Source organism: Rhinolophus ferrumequinum, chromosome 9, assembly GCF_004115265.2.
Source record: "Rhinolophus ferrumequinum isolate MPI-CBG mRhiFer1 chromosome 9, mRhiFer1_v1.p, whole genome shotgun sequence".
NCBI classification, from domain to species: domain Eukaryota; kingdom Metazoa; phylum Chordata; class Mammalia; order Chiroptera; family Rhinolophidae; genus Rhinolophus; species Rhinolophus ferrumequinum.
In genome coordinates this window covers 51,716,677-51,732,784 of record NC_046292.1, presented here as the reverse complement: position 1 = coordinate 51,732,784, position 16,108 = coordinate 51,716,677, and the positions used below count along the sequence as shown (strand labels likewise).

Sequence of the window (16,108 nt, the reverse complement as noted above, 5' to 3'; positions counted from 1 at the left end):
AATATTTATAAAAGCCAGTTATATGATATACTGTATTATGTTTAAGGCTTGGGAACTATGACATAATATTTAGCCAGTAAGAATTCTTTAAATTTAAAGGCTAACTAATGTTTTGCACATTACTCACATGATTTCACCCTTGTTCCAAACACTATCATCTGTATTTTACTTATCCTAAATTTGAATTGTAAATTTTCTCTTGGTGATAAGTCTTATCCTACAACAGGCACACTGATATAAAAGAAATTGCTTAATCAATACACACTAAATCAAACGTTTACCAGCATATATATTTTTAAAACCTTAAAATTGGGTTCACACTTTAATATCATGGAGACAGATGTACTATTATATAGCATGCCTTTAACCCACCTATGAATGCAATTTAATTTCTTTAGAAAACCAGACGCAATTTTTCTGAGTTTTAAGGACTAGACATTTCACAACTTTTACAAGATTATGGTGTAAATGTTCACATTGGTATTCAAAGAGCTAAGATAGCATCTAATGTTAACAATATCAATATTCTGCTTCGCTGACCAGTTCATTTAGGTAACGGGAAAGCATTTAAATCCTGGTCAGCATATATGTTGAATTATTAACTGAAAATCCAGAAATTTTATATTTCAGTGATTTATTTGATCAAAATTTAATTACCAAAAAAAGCAAATAAAGTAGCAAGTACATTGGGAACAAACTAATTATAAAATATGCCTTAGAAAATTTACAAAATGGAATTCAAATAGTGCTGTCTTGTCACAGTGGCTTTTTTAGATCCAAAACCCTGCTCATTATTTTTTGTCAAATTACTTAAACAGCCTAAAATGTAAAAAGAGAGAAATGTAGTTAACAAATGGTTACACCAGGAAAACACTTGGGGGACTTGAGTGCTTGCTGGCCTTTAGTTAATGTCTAGAATCCCCTGTAGCTGCAGAGGACCCACTGTTTTTCAGTCATCTGGAAGAGTTTTGCATTTGCCTTCTCCACTACAAAAATCACACACACAAATAACAGAGAGAAGAATTTATTATTTAGAGATATTCTAGAAAATATAGCAAGAACGAACAAGAAAATCTGGCATAAAAACAAAACACCCAGTGCCCATCTGGCACCTAAACTATAGGAAATCTTGAACTTTCATACAAACCAAAATCATTGCAACCCTTGGTATACTGGAATTCAATGTGGGATTTTTTTCTTTTTAAAGTTATCAATAAGAAGAAGCACTAAGGAAATAAAACTCACCTAGTCGTTTATGCAAAACAGAAATAACATCATGCATTTATTTGAAGGTTTCTGTGTAAATGTGCATGGAGTGAACCCTTCACCAGTAGGGCTTTTTCATAAAATTCAACAATAAATTAACTAAGTAGACATATCTTAAGGAATTACAATTAGGACATGGTTTTAATGAACTTACAAATGTTTTAAAGGAATAAAAAGATTACGTATCTTATAAAAACAGATCTGATTTCTAATTTTTAGGATTAAAAAAAAACACCTGCAAGTAAAAATATGGACCGCAGTATAACAAGGGTTTCAAAATGTTAATAGCTTAGATTTTTAACATGCTACTAACGCTCACTCTAAAACTATACTGAGGTAGATGGTCATCATAGGATGCCCACACAGGTAGTTAAACAAAGCACAAACCTTCTGCATAGGGTACGACTATCAAAGCTCTGTCAACGAATACAGTGTTTGTCAGATGCTGTGCCACAACTGCTGAGTCCGGGTCATGGAACTTAACAAAGCAGACACGGGATGAGACTGGCAAAGGCGAGTCACTAAAAAACAATAAAATAACATAAGAGAAAAAGAATATCAGCTCAAACATAAATGTATGATTCCCCAATCCATACTTGAATTCCAAAAGCAAAATAGGCAGATAAAAATACATAACTGCACATATATTAGTTAACTAGTTCAAAGAAAACTACATTTCAAATGAAGTACTACCCGCTGAACTCAGGTAGTCAATTGCATGTAGACAATCATTGTTTAATTTTATAATTTATTAAGTTAAAAACAGTTTGAAACTAAAGTCTCAGTTTGATCAGACTGCAAGTGTCAAATCAACATTCTTTTTTCATAATACCAATACCAGCTATTTTTATATACAGATAACAAGTAATTCATTTTGGCTTAGAAAACTTTTCATTACGGCTAATTTTTCAGAGTAAAAAACATTCAGGAACAAAATATTGCGGGAAAGTACATCTATTTGACAATGAGTTTTCTTGCCCTGCCCTGCCCTGCCCTCTACCACCTACAGCATAACGACTACACGTGATAAATAATTAAGGCTCTCCCTTAGAGCACTTTGGAGGGGGAGGGGAAGCACACAGAGGGGAAGTACTCCATACCCTAGTAGTACTATTATGCAAAATAAGAGCCACTTCCTTCAGCAAATTGCTTAGGTAAAACACAAACAACTGCTAAAGTAAAGTGCAAACTATGGCAGCATGTAAGACAGATTAGTTAAGGAGCACGGTTTCTTTCTTTTTAATAAGGGTGGGGGGCTCAAATTTCTGCCACAAAACTTCCTGTGAAAGGGAAAGATTAAATAAAGGCAGGATTGCTCCCTAACACCGAACCAAAACTTATTTGAAAATCAATGCCCTAATGTTGTAGTAATCATAACATTCCTGGTTATACAACAGAATCACCTGTGGGGGAAAAAGTACCCAGCTCTCTACTCCACAATCAAGATCTCTAATGATGTACGAAGGGCTTCCACCTTTATTTTAATTCTCTGACAATTTCTTTATGCACCCAGAATAAAGAACTATTGCTGTTATAACAAGCCAATTAAATATTGCTTACGACCCAATAATGAAAAGGAAGATTCTCTAATATATTTTCATGTTATTAGAGCAGGCTTATTAACTTTTCTAATAAACCAGATTTTCATGAAAATGTATCTACATCCGATTTGGTTACCCTAGGTATTTCAGAGAAGTATTTATTGAAAAAAAATTTTTTCTACTAACTTGTGCACTAACATGAAAATAAAAAGGTATTACTTATGAGGACTTAACATGAAGCTACATAACCTGAGAACTCAAACCTGTTAGAACTTAAAAGTTTACCTAAAGGCATCATCCACACTAAACACAGATTCTAATCTAGGTGCAAAGTTGACAATATATCCAAATGGAATTTAAGCCATCTTGTTATAGAGGCTTTACTGCTAAACGTTTCTGAAAGGAGATAGTGTTTTTTAAAGTAGTGTTTTTTAATGTGAAGCACTACTGGTCCAAAATTTAACAATGCTACACAGATAGTGAATGAATGTCATTTTAGCAGTTTAGCAGTGCTAAAGCACTTTGTATTTTGTTTCTGACATCCATATTTTCACCACTAAATTAAAAGTCTTTAAATGCTATAATTTTATATTCGTAACACCTAACATACTGTCTTGGGAAGCAATGGGCACTCAATTTCTTAAAAAATGACCTCTGCCATTTCTTTGTCACTGTCTATTGTTATCTGACTGAAAGAAAAAAATGACTATCAAATATTAGGTTCTTAAAAGATATAAACATAACGAATAGTTCTTTAAAAAAATTAGAAAGTACCACCTACATGCGCACAATATGTATTTTCATTCACTTGGTAATCTTAAAATGATTAATAGTTTTTCTATCCACTCATGTCACAGGAATGCTGCAATTATTACTTGGGCTATAATCAAACCAGCAAGTGGTGGTGAGGTAAAGATAAAATATGAATAATTTAAACACCATGGAAAAGATAGTCATGTAAGATAATTCAGAAGGGCAAATAATCCATCTCTCTCCACTTCAAATGGTCTTCTTTAAAACCATTGCTATTTGGACTTACATTTTTATTTTTCAATTAAAAATTTTAAATAAAAGACACGTTAATATAGGATAGAGGACTGATGTCTGAATTTCATTTTCATACCCTAGAATTCTGTGCAAGTATTATTTCTAAAAATGTTAAGTCTTTACTCCCTATCTTTGAGAACATAAAAGAAGCAGGGGAGTTGAAAAGACCTAAGGAATAAGACAGGAAAAAGTGGGCTTTGTATGATGCTTTTGCCCTTTACCTAAGAGTGATGGTACTGTTTCTAATGTTTCAAGTGTCCTCTAAGGTTTTTCAGAATCTTCTGGAATGCACAGAAAACTCAGATTTGCTTTCCATCTCAAGCCCACTGAATCCAAGATTCCCTTTTATAGGAGGGCTCAAATTGTTAGCAAGATCCCCAGTTGATATTTAGGCCAACTAAAGCGTAAGAGCTTCTGGTTAGGCCACTGATACCATTCTTTCAACTCCCACCTGTACTAACCATTTCTAAGCAGAGAATTTTGAGTTCATAAACAAAGGCATCTCTTAAGACCCCAAAATAGCAGGTTTGTGACAAAGGTAACATTCACCTGAAAACGTGACCGTGTTACCTCACATGCTCTCCCTCTCATTATGTTCTTAATACAGTAAAATGTTGCATTTATTAAAAAAAAAAAATAAAGGTAAACTAAGTTCTCTCCCTTGCCTACTATACTAAATTACTTATATGATGATTAAAGTACCTATTTTTGGTCCCTGAAATATTTATTTAAATAATTCATTATTTAAATAATGAATTTAAGTTTACCTGCAATGTTACAGTAGCCTTTAGTTACTGCGTAACTTTGACATGTGCTTCACTGAGATCATTACCCTATAAACACTCCAATTATATTTTTCATTATGAAAATCCCCTAAAACCAAACATTTGAAGGAAGTGAAAGAGTGATTCCACTTAGAATTGCAAGGCTAAATCAAAATCATGATCAAGTGGTGAAAGGGTTCACAACATTAGGGTTTAAATACTAGGTCTGACACTGGTAGTAGTTTGGGTGTACAAAACAACCTGTATTTGTGAAACTGCGTAAAATACACTCTTTGGCTGGATTTGTAGGACTGAGTAAGATAAAATAGGAAAGCATTCAAACAATGTTGAATTTCCAATATGCATTTTAGGAACAACTAGAATCAATGTAACTTTTCCTTTAAAAAGAGAATGAAAAGAACACTGATGGATGCTTTCAAATAGCTGTAGGACTGTCATACCGAAGAGAAGGTTAGAATATTATTTGTTGTGAAGACTGTATTATCAGTGGGTGAAATTATAGGCCAGCAATTTTTGGCTTAAAATAATCAAGAAATAGATGGACTCAAAAACAAAAAAGGGATAAACCTTTTTGAGGTGATTGCCACTGAAATGTTTGGCATAATCTCAGATCCCAGTATTCCCCTTTTCCCCCAAATAGGCAGGGGGGCTCAGTCATATCTGCACACTTAAAATGCTCCCTAAGTGACATTAATGACCCCAAGGTACCTCATATTCTAGAAAAGGATGGAAGTTAAACTTAACTGTCAGTTGGTGATTGGTGCATAGAGAAAAACAATTCAGTTAAGTTCAACAGGGAAAGCATGGAGCAAGGGTGCTGTATTTTTACACAGCGTGATCAGGGAAGGCTTCTCTGATTGACATTTGAGCAACAAAAGAAAGTATGTCATAGCCATCTGTATCTAGGAAAAAAAAGAGTTCCAGGTGGGTATAAATGCCTTTTGAGGTTTAAAAAAAACCAAAAACCGCAGATACCATAAAAAAATCAAGTGACAATCGTGCTTACAATAGTCAGAATGTTATGTAATCTGAGCCATTTGATTTTATTCTGTAAAAGCAAATTTTTGAAATGATGAACCCTTTTGGATTAATAGAACTTCATAGCACATTATTACAGGCAAGCTACTGTTGAAAACTGTAGCAAGCTTAAAGAAACTGTCAACAAAGTATTTACAAATGGTGTAGGTCAGATTAGCTATTGAGGCTTAAAATTAGCAACAAAATCAACATTACACATAAACAAAAGTAGACCTGTACACAGGTACTATTCAATTACAGAAGATCACTAAGGTACTATAACATTCACTATATTGTAACTTTGTACAACTTTAGAAACAAAATGGCGTATATGTGGGAACACATATGAAGGAGTTAAACAGCAAAAAGGTGTCAATATGTATTTCCAATACAGGGAAAGCAGTCCTCTCAATACACAGTACCCCAGATAATGTTACCCAGTGCACATCAGTTATCCTGGATGGAACTAGTCCTCTTATTACAAAGCAAAAAGCCATGCTCAGCTCCATCATGACTCCTATTAAGATACTGACCATGTATGAGGTAAAAGAGGAACAAGTAAACTGGCTATACCTGTCTCGTTTTTATAAATGAATTATAAAAAGAGCTTCTTCAAAATAAACACAGTACTTTAAAGTCAGCAGCTATAACCAAATTCTTAGTAACTTGAGGGACTGGAAAGCATTATTTCATAAAAAATCCAGTATCTCAAATGCTTTGAATAACGATTACAACAAGCAAATGTGTCACTCATTTTCTACCATTTTACTGTTTAATTTTACTGACAACTTAATTAAGGGTATGTTGTGAGAAAAATGAGTAGCAGCAAAACATTTATTTCTGTACGTTCCTGTTATGAAAGCTGTATGTTCTTCGTTATCAAAGCAAGTAAAATGTCCATTCAAAATAAAAACACATTCCAAGAATTCTACACATGCAAATTAGTAACTCGGAAATCTCTCTCCGCATGTACACTCCTTTAAAAATTAAAGACAACACAATTTGAAAACAGTACCATCTGAAAATACTTTAAGTGATGAAATATGGTAATACCACAGTATGATCAAGTTCGATTATTTTAGTTTACAAATGTACACAGATTAATGATTTATTACCTCCACCAAAACAGTGGATTCCTTGAGGATTCCAATTTCCTGTTTAGCATTTAAAGTGACATCATAAAACTCCGTGGGTACCGGGAGTTGCTGGCAATAGCATCTGAATTTTCACTGCTACCGAAGAGCACAAGACTATTTTATTTCAAATGTTTGTTCTAATATTTACCACATCTTATTTCATAGATTTTTTTTCCTTAATAATCCATCAATTTAATAATTTAGGGACAGAAATAATAAATGTGAGACAACAGGATAAAAACAAAAAGCCATACACTCTAAATTAAAAATTTCACATTCTATAAAATTCCTTCTCAAGAACTGGAAAATATCATTAAATGTATACATTATGTAAACAAAGGAAAATCCTAGGTTTCGGCTATAGCCCATTTTTGTCACAAAAATGAAGTACCCACGTTCACTGAATTCATCGTCTGTCAAAAATATTAATCTGACTTATAGTCACTGGGCCAGAATCACTGAACAGCAATACTCACCCAAAAGTGCACAATTTCCTACAACGTTCAATGCCAAATTAACATAGGAATGAATAATTTTGTTACTTTCCAAAGAACTCAAAGAAACATTTTTGTTTTATTTTATTTTTTTTTAGAAAAAGAGATTAGCCTGTACATAAAATACGTAAACTGCAGTTGTCGTGCTTTAGGTGCCCAAAGAACGACCACGCCGGCACAATTTAAGGGGGGGAAAAAATCCCGATTAAGGGCCAGTGTCTCCTAATCCTCCAAACCCTGGCCCTGCCACGGCATTATTAGCAGGACTAACATGCAGATTCTCTCGTAAGTACATGCAAGAGCCAGCCTCAAGTAAAGCAACCTGGTCCGGGGAAGCATCGACCAGGGCCTAGGAAATGGTGTGTGGTTAGCGGTTAGGCCCAGGCTGGGGAGGAGTTAAGCAGAAACGGTGATGGTGGACGATACTCACTCCGGCGGGAAGAGGCGCAGTTCGTCGATCTTGCCTAGGAAACCGAAGAGGGTCCGCATCTGCTCAGAGCTAGCGCTCGGGGAGACATTAGTCACCTGGATTACCTCGGTGCCACCGCCTCCGCCGCCGCCACCTCCACCACCCGGCCCGCCGCTGGGGCCCGGGCCCGCAGTGCTGGAGACGACGGTAGTGTTGCTCATGGCGCAGCTCGCGTTCTCGCTCCTGCTTTAACACATCAAACACACAACAAACAGTGAGAGGGAGGGGGAAAGAGGAACCGGTTCGCTGGAGAGGAGACAAGAGAGTGCCCGAAGTTAGAACCGCTGCTGCAGCCGCCGCCGTTTCTCCGCCCCGCCGCTCGCCGGGGGGGTGGGGTGGGGGGCAGGAAAGAGAGCGCGCGAGTTCGAGACCACGAGAACACAAACGGCCGCCCCCACTTCGCCTCCAACCACCTCCCTCGCAGGCCCCAGCTCCCCACAATGCTTTGCAGCACACGGGCGCGTCACCGTTGGCTCCGCCCCGCACAGGCCCAACAAGCCTCGCCCACAGCCAACGAAGCGCGAGAGGCACCGCGCTACGGTGAACGGCGTCATCTCGCTTCGCTCCCTCGTTGTTTGAGAAGTGGAAGGCATTAATTTTTTTAAGCAGTATTCACTCCCCTGCAAAAACATGCCCACTTCAGTAACTATTCTTATTAAAAATGCCCACCGTTATTTATTTCTTTATACAAACTATCATATAGAGATCTGTCCAGTTACTAATGAAATTTCCACCCTAGTTACCAAGATTTTCCTCCCCACCACAAGTTTCTGAATCTTTACATACACTTTGTATGTGACATTAAATTATAAATTTGCTTTGTCACTGAAGCCTTCAAAAAAGATCTACTTTTAATGTTATACTTACCAGTGCTTTATAAGCTAATTTTATTAGTATCTCACAAGTTGACATTTTAAAAGCACATTTTATAGTACCTAAATATATCCAAGTATAAGATCTGCAATTTGTACCAAAAAACTTCCTTTATATGCATATTCTTGCTTAAAATAATTAGGAAGCTTTTGACTATAAAAAGATCCTTGGTTAATTTTTTAACCTCACCTGAACTATTCTCCCACTTTCATCCAGTGTTACCTATCCACTGACCTGCAGTTCCCCAAAGCTGACAAAATCTTTCATTTCACTGTTCCTTTATTAACGACCTCCGTCATTTTACCTAACTGCCATCCTCTGTTAGGCCTTCCTTCCCTCACTGCCACAACTTCTGCAAGCAGTTAGGGCTTCCTCTTCTCTTACAAAGGGTACATACAAATTGCTATATGGACATGGATCCCTCCCCCACAAAGCTATGAGTTTTCTGAGTCAGTTTAGGACCTAGCACAATGTCTGTCACATTGTCAATGCCCAACAAATGTGTTGAACATGGGTATAAATATGCCTTAACAGAGCCATTTGTTGTAAGACAAGTGTCAATAATTTACTTGACCCTGAATATATTGGGAGGCTAAACCTGAGGCCTTTTGGAGTATTTTCATTAGTAAATAACTTTATGGAATAATGCTGTCAAGAGTGTAATTTATGAGAGATTATAACACAAAGTTATTGAGATTTAGATGTAGAGCCAACTGGCTAGGTTTATACTAACTAGCTAAGTCATTTCTGCTACGTAGTTCTTACACAGAAGAGGGATGCGTTGGTGAATGTAAGCCTCAGCAAAATTACAAATTACATCTAATTTTATGTCACTCATAAATGGGTATCTGTGAATATAAAAAAGTCATTTATTTTCTCATTTGAATCAGACATATGTAACTGCCAATTACAGATTCTTAATAGTTTGATAAAGATAATTTGTATATCAGGACCTACAAAATGGAGGCTGTCCCAGTTGCCCCGCCCACATCACAAATCTAAACCATTCAGCCTACACTTATGAGAAACATCTGTCAAGGAAACCTAACATAGGCGTAGACCAATCACAATCCTCCAGCTCAGCTTTAGCGAGCTTACCTTACCCTAGAAAAGAGGACCTGCTGGCCTTATAGGAAACCCCCCACCTCCTGGCCAATCACGTCATTTCCACATTGCCTCCTCAATACCCTAGAAAACTCACTCTTGCCCAAAATCCCTTGGGAAGAGTGCTTCACTGCTTGTGAGGCAATGTACTCCCCACTCCACGGATTGTTTTTCCTTGAATAAAGGACATCAAACTTGTTACTAAATTGTTTTAGCTTTGTCATTTGTAAAGTTCAATACTTATTAGGAGTGCCTACTATATGGCCAGCATGCTACAATGTTCTATGATAGAAGAACAAATAACACAAGGGCAGGGTTCATGCATGTTGTTTTTTTTTTTAATGTTAATATCTTTTTCTCTGTGGTAGAGGCACAGAAATCTTTTATATTATTCTACACTTTTCTGTATGTTTGACATATTCCACAATTAAAATTACACATCCAAGCCAAAGAAAAAGATAGCTCTGTGATAAGAAAAAAATCTTTAAATCATTAGAAGCCAGTTTATGTATAATAACATAGAGAACATATAGATAGATGATACTTCCATATGGAGAAACAAAATGGAAAAAAAATCTTATTCTAATAAAGAGTATTTTTGAATATTTTAGTTTCAAATCATCAAGCAGCTAGAAAAATTACTGGACTTCGAGCCAGAAGACTGGCTTAAAATACTATCCTGTCATTTATTAAGTGTGATTTAAGGAAATTTCCCTTCACTTCTAAGAATCTATCTCAGGAACTGCTGAGCTGAATCATAATTCTGAACATCCTTTTAGGTCTAATAAGTTGAATAATTTATTAACTACTTGCATTATTATCTGTTTCCCATAGGAATGAAACATTTGAAATAAACATTTCAAAGCAAAATAACAAATATATCCAATCTATACTAGTTTTAAATCACTTCAGATTTGTTTAGGCTCCCAATTAAGCAAGACTAAGAAATACAGTCTGGAGACAGGTATCATGTCTGTCTTATTTACTAACCCCAGTATCATAACAAGCTGTTAAAAAACTTGCAAATTCCCTCAAATATTATGTGCCTACTATGGTCTAGCCTTTTCCTATTACTAGTCACTAGTAATACAGCAAAGATAGGCAATATCCCAGATCTCGGAACTAGTATGGCGAACTTTCAATAAACAAACACAAAGATGTAAGGGAGCAATGTGCTGTGATGAAAATAAACCAGGATAGAAGATGGGGGAGAAGGTGTTATCTAAGCTGAGCCTTTAAGAAAAGGGGGGAACAGCCATTTGAATTTCTGAGGAAGAACAATGAAAGCAGATGAAATAGCAAATTAGAAAGGTACTGAGGATAAGAACAAGTTTGAAGAAAAGTAGGAAGACTGTTCTTTTTGAGTGAATGCTTTCTAGTCTATAGTTCAGAGAGAGACTTATACAGGATCCTTCCTGTCAGTATCATGTGGAAAGTGAAGGGAAAGAAGTATGTACAAACAAGAGTCACAACTCATCTCTGGGGATGGGTTAGGGAAGGCTTCCAGTTATATCTGAAGGATAAATATTACCAATTTTACTAAGGATTAATGCTATTTCTAATCCAAAGCAAAAAGTAACATGTTAATTTGGGCCTATATAGTCATATTTAACTTATATATGCATATTAGAGTGCATGATTTCTGATAGGTGAGGAACCATCACTACCACAGTACTAAGAAAATTTTAAACTGGTGCGTGATAATGGCAGGAAAGTCTACCAAAGAATATTAGAAAATAATGCTTTAAGCAAATTCTCAAGAACAATATCAATCCTCTAAGTCATAATAAACAACTTTCAGTTCTTTCTATTCTCAAGCTTCCAAAAGATCTCATGCATAAAATAATGAAACTAGACCCCTTATATCACTCACAAAAATTAACTCAAAATGGATTAAAGAATTGAATTTAAATGTAAGACCTGAAACCATAAAACTCCTACAAGAAAACAGGAAAAAACTCCTTGACATGGAACTTGGCAGTGATTTTTTTGATATGACACCAAGAGCATAAACAACAAAATAAACAATAAACAAGGCAACTACATTAAACTAAAAAGCTTCTGTACAGCAATGGAAACCATCAACAAAATGAAGACTCTATGGAATGGAAAAAGATATTTGCAAACCAAATATCAGATAAGGGGTTAATATCCACTATATACAGGGAACTCATACAACTCAATTAAAAATGGGCTAAGGACCTGAATAGACATTTGTCTAAAGATACATGAATAAACAAGTTACACTTAAAAAAGCCCAGCATCCCTACTTTAGAGAAATGCAAATCAAAACCACAATGAGATATCACCTCACCCCTGTCAGAATGGCTAGAATTAAAAAGACCAAAGATAACAAATGCTGGGGAGAATGTGGAGAAAAGGGAACCTTGTGAACTGTTGGTAGGATTGTAAATTTGGTACAGCCATTATGGAAAACATCACGGAGACTTCAAAAAATTAAAAACAGAACTACTATATGATCCAACAATCCCACCTCTGGGAATATACCCAAAGGAATGAAAACACTATGTTGACAAGATATCTGCACTCCCACATTCATAGCACAGCACCATTATTCACAGTAGCTAAGACATGAAAACAACCTAAGTGTCCTTTGATGGAGGAATGAATAAAGAAGTTGCGATACATGATGGAATATTATTCAGCCATAAATAATGAGAAAATCCTGTTGTTTGCAAAAATATGGATGAAACTTGAGGGCATTATGCAACGTGAAATACGTGAGACAAAGAAAGACAAATACTATGATCTTACTTATATGTGGAATCTAAAACAAACAAGCAAACTCATAGAAAAAGAGATCAGATTGGTAATTACGGGGGGGGGTGTTGTGGGTCGGGGAGTGGGGGGTAGGAAATGGGGAGGAGGAGGAAGAGGAATTCAAAGAAGGTAGTTAACAGGTACAAACTTCCAGTTATAAGATAAACAAGTACTAGAAGTGTAATGAACAACGTGACTATACTTAACACTGCTGTATGATATACATGAAAGTTATTAAAAGAGTAAATCCTAAGAGTTCTCATCACAGAGAAAGTTTTTTTCTTTTCTATCTATATGAAATGATAGATGTTAATTAAACTTACTGTGATAATTATTTCACCATATATATGTCAAATCATTATGCTGTACATCCTAAACTTATATAATGCTGTATGTCAATTATATCTCAATAAAACTAAAAAAAAAACCCCACTTGTAGTAAAGACATTTCTAAGGAAAAAAAACAACCACACATTTAGATAGACGTTCTCCAATGACAGGTATGTACTATCAACTCTACCCACTGGACACCAGGTTTCCAGTTGGATCATTAGTCACCTCTGTTATTGTTAGCCACCTTTTTATACATTAATGGAAAAGATAGTAGAGTCCTCTAAATTGTCAGAATTTTGCAAATCTGCAAAAGCAATAGGCTTTTTATCAAATAAGTTGTTAAGCAGATCCTTTCCTCTAGCAAACACACTTTTTGAGGACAAGGAGAGCAATGTATTAATCTTAGTGTTTCTAATGCTTAGCAATATTATATTGTAACAAAGTGAGAAACTGACAAAAACTTACTGAGTATTTTCTATGTGCTAGAAACAAATGCCTCACATAATCTGTCCCACAAAGGCTTGGTGAATGAAGATAGGAATGCATTTGTTAGATTTACCGGCAAATTTGGTAAGATAAACACTCAAAGTATTCGGCTATGTTTTATTCCCTATAGTTATAGAAAGCAATAAGAAAAACCTAGGAAACAAACTGCTGTTTACAAATCTGTAAGTTTAAAAAAACTTACCTGCAAATCTATTTTAATGTGTATTTCTGATTCTACAAATTAGATAATTGTATTTCTATTCTAATTCTATAACTTAGATAATTCTACAAATATGGATATCGATTTTAAAAATCAAAATTGTAAATCCCATGCTCCCCTTTCTTCTGCTCCACATAAAGGAAGGGGAGAGACCAAAGGATGAGTAAGGGACTGATGAAAAGACAGGTGGACACACCAAGACAGAAGGAAAGCCTCCTTAAATTTATTTCCAAATATGTGTTTTGCATTGTTTAACTTATATTATCTATTAATAGCAGCAATTCTATATCTACATTTAAAAATTGACAGCACACGGTCTATGAACACTTTGAAACTGCAGGCAAAAATCTGTATGTGCCCATTTTTCAAAGCTTTATTTTTATGACTCAGAAGGAAAAAGTAGAAGTTTGAGCATTAAGATACTATTGCCTGTATCCATATGCACTGTATTCTCAGCTATAATACTTGGAAAATCAGTCAACATATTTGTACAGCTTTGTTTGGCTTTTTTGATTAAATGGGGTCAACAGAAATATTTGGATGGGGAAGCTCCAGGTACTGACTACTCATGTATTATCCTCTATGTTATCAATGATTCTTTTGGAGACTCAATTGAGAAAAGGCCATTTGAGGGAATGCTTCACATCTTAAAATAAAGTGAAAAAAAATTCAGAAGTTACATATATCTTTAATAGTTTCAAGCACTTTCATGTTATATAGTTTTTCCTAATCAAGGAATTAGACATTTGCACCATTTGGATTCTTTTTTCCTCTATGCTGTAAAATGAGCTTCTCTTCACAAAAGAAAATTATTTCTAAAGTCTTTTAAGAATGGTAAAAATGTAAGTGTACTCAACTCAGTAACAAGAGATCTACATTAACTGAATGCTTTTAAAATGCCTTTTAATTTCCACAACACTTAAAGCACAGTGATTAAGAATGTAGAAACTGAGGGAATCTATCCCCAATTGGGATAATTGTGACCTTTGACTTGATACTCTGCTTTAATTTTCTTCTCTGAAAAATGAATAACGCCTACCTTACTGGGTTGTTGTGAGGATGATGTGAGAATATTAATACAAATGCTTAAAGAGATAAACATTAACTATTCTACAAATGAATGGTTACCTCCAGTGGGTTCCATTTTACACCATCACTATTTTATGCTGGTACCTTGGATTAATGCTACTTCATCGTTCATACGAAAAATGTGAATCAGAAAAGTTAATATACATAGAGAGGAATTTCTTCTTTAAAATACCGCATTTTAATGTGGGTTTTTTGTGGCACATTAAAATTTTATTATAAATAAATGCAAAATGTTAAATACTCAAACTACGTGAATGTAGCAAAGTAGAAGTCTCCCATTCTACTGTCCTATGCGTGTTCTCAACTACAAGTGTAATTAGTTAAGGGAGCCCCCATTTTCTTATGTGAAAAATGGGGATAATGATACCATTTAAAGTTTTATAGATCAGAAATATGGCTACGGCACGTGGCACAGTGCCCAGCACATACGCACTCAACAAATGGTATATACTGTTACAGGGAAGTCTGTTCAACTTCCTCATCTTTTCAATGGATGAACAGTAACGATACTTTCGTCTTACCTTAGAGCATTACTGTCAAATGTGAAAATACTTCGTACACTGTTAACATGTAGTAAACATGTGAAATATACTATTATTAGATGCCCTTTCTCCTTTAACGAGCTGCTACAACGGAAACATGACACCAACAGATTTCAAATTTTTCATATTCATTTTGATCCTAAAGTAGCACTTCATCAATACATGCATAGATCTTTGGATGGCTAAACAAAACATTCCTTTTCTGATAAAATACGAATGTTTCATGGAAAACTTTTTCTAGGAAGGCATCAATTACTTTTCTACATTTTTAGAGTGATTGAGTATTATTCTTATTTTCAAAAGACACAACTGCACATATGCTTGATTAATACCGTGTTTCCCCGAAAATAAGACCTAGCCGGACAATCAGCTCTAATAACCAGGTCTTATATTAATTTTTGCTCCAAAGGACGCACTAGATCTGATTGTCCGGCTAGGTCTTATTTTCAGGGAAACATGGTTATTAATGTAGGGTAACATGGCTCAGAGCAACAGACTATAAACTGACCAAAGAACTGATTAAAAAAAGGAAAATATTACTAAGTACAGGAAAACAATGTAAATTCCTGACACACGCTAAAGCTCAAGGCCATGATGCTTATTTTCCCCATTTGCCACCTCAGTCACTTGAAACTATGAACTGAAGTTAGTTTCAAGCCACAATTAGCTCACATTGAAGTCTAAAGCATGTGGAGGAGACACTGATCAAATAATTATTTTGAGGGAGCGAAGGAGATAGTGGAAAGGTAACTTTCTAGGAAATGAGGAGGTAAAAGAAAAAAAAGTAAATAGGTCAGCATCTCTAAGATGGAAAACAATCAAAGCTGTATTAACTGTTGATTAATTTAGCGATGAGTGCAAAACATGCATCTCTAGAAATATGAACAGCAAAGCTGGGTTCACAGATTTGCATTGTAGAGACCAC

General features: G+C 35.4%; 1 protein-coding gene across 16 annotated transcripts in view; it reads right to left on the bottom strand.

Annotated features, from left to right (window-relative positions):
* The window catches only part of SRSF11 (serine and arginine rich splicing factor 11), a 42,426-nt gene that overhangs the window by 22,812 nt on the left and 3,506 nt on the right, over positions 1-16,108 (bottom strand). For 4 of the 16 annotated variants that reach the window (XM_033115110.1, XM_033115103.1, XM_033115109.1 and 1 more), the window contains exons 2-3: positions 7,717-7,938; positions 1,654-1,787 (exon numbers count right to left, since the gene is read on the bottom strand). In XM_033115110.1, coding sequence (XP_032971001.1) covers positions 1,654-1,787; positions 7,717-7,916 — 334 coding nt within the window. In that variant the 5' untranslated portion in view covers positions 7,917-7,938. Of the gene's footprint in view, positions 1-1,653; positions 1,788-7,716; positions 8,167-16,108 lie in introns of those variants that run through there. The other 12 variants (XM_033115105.1, XM_033115108.1, XM_033115111.1 and 9 more) reach the window with 5 other exon arrangements.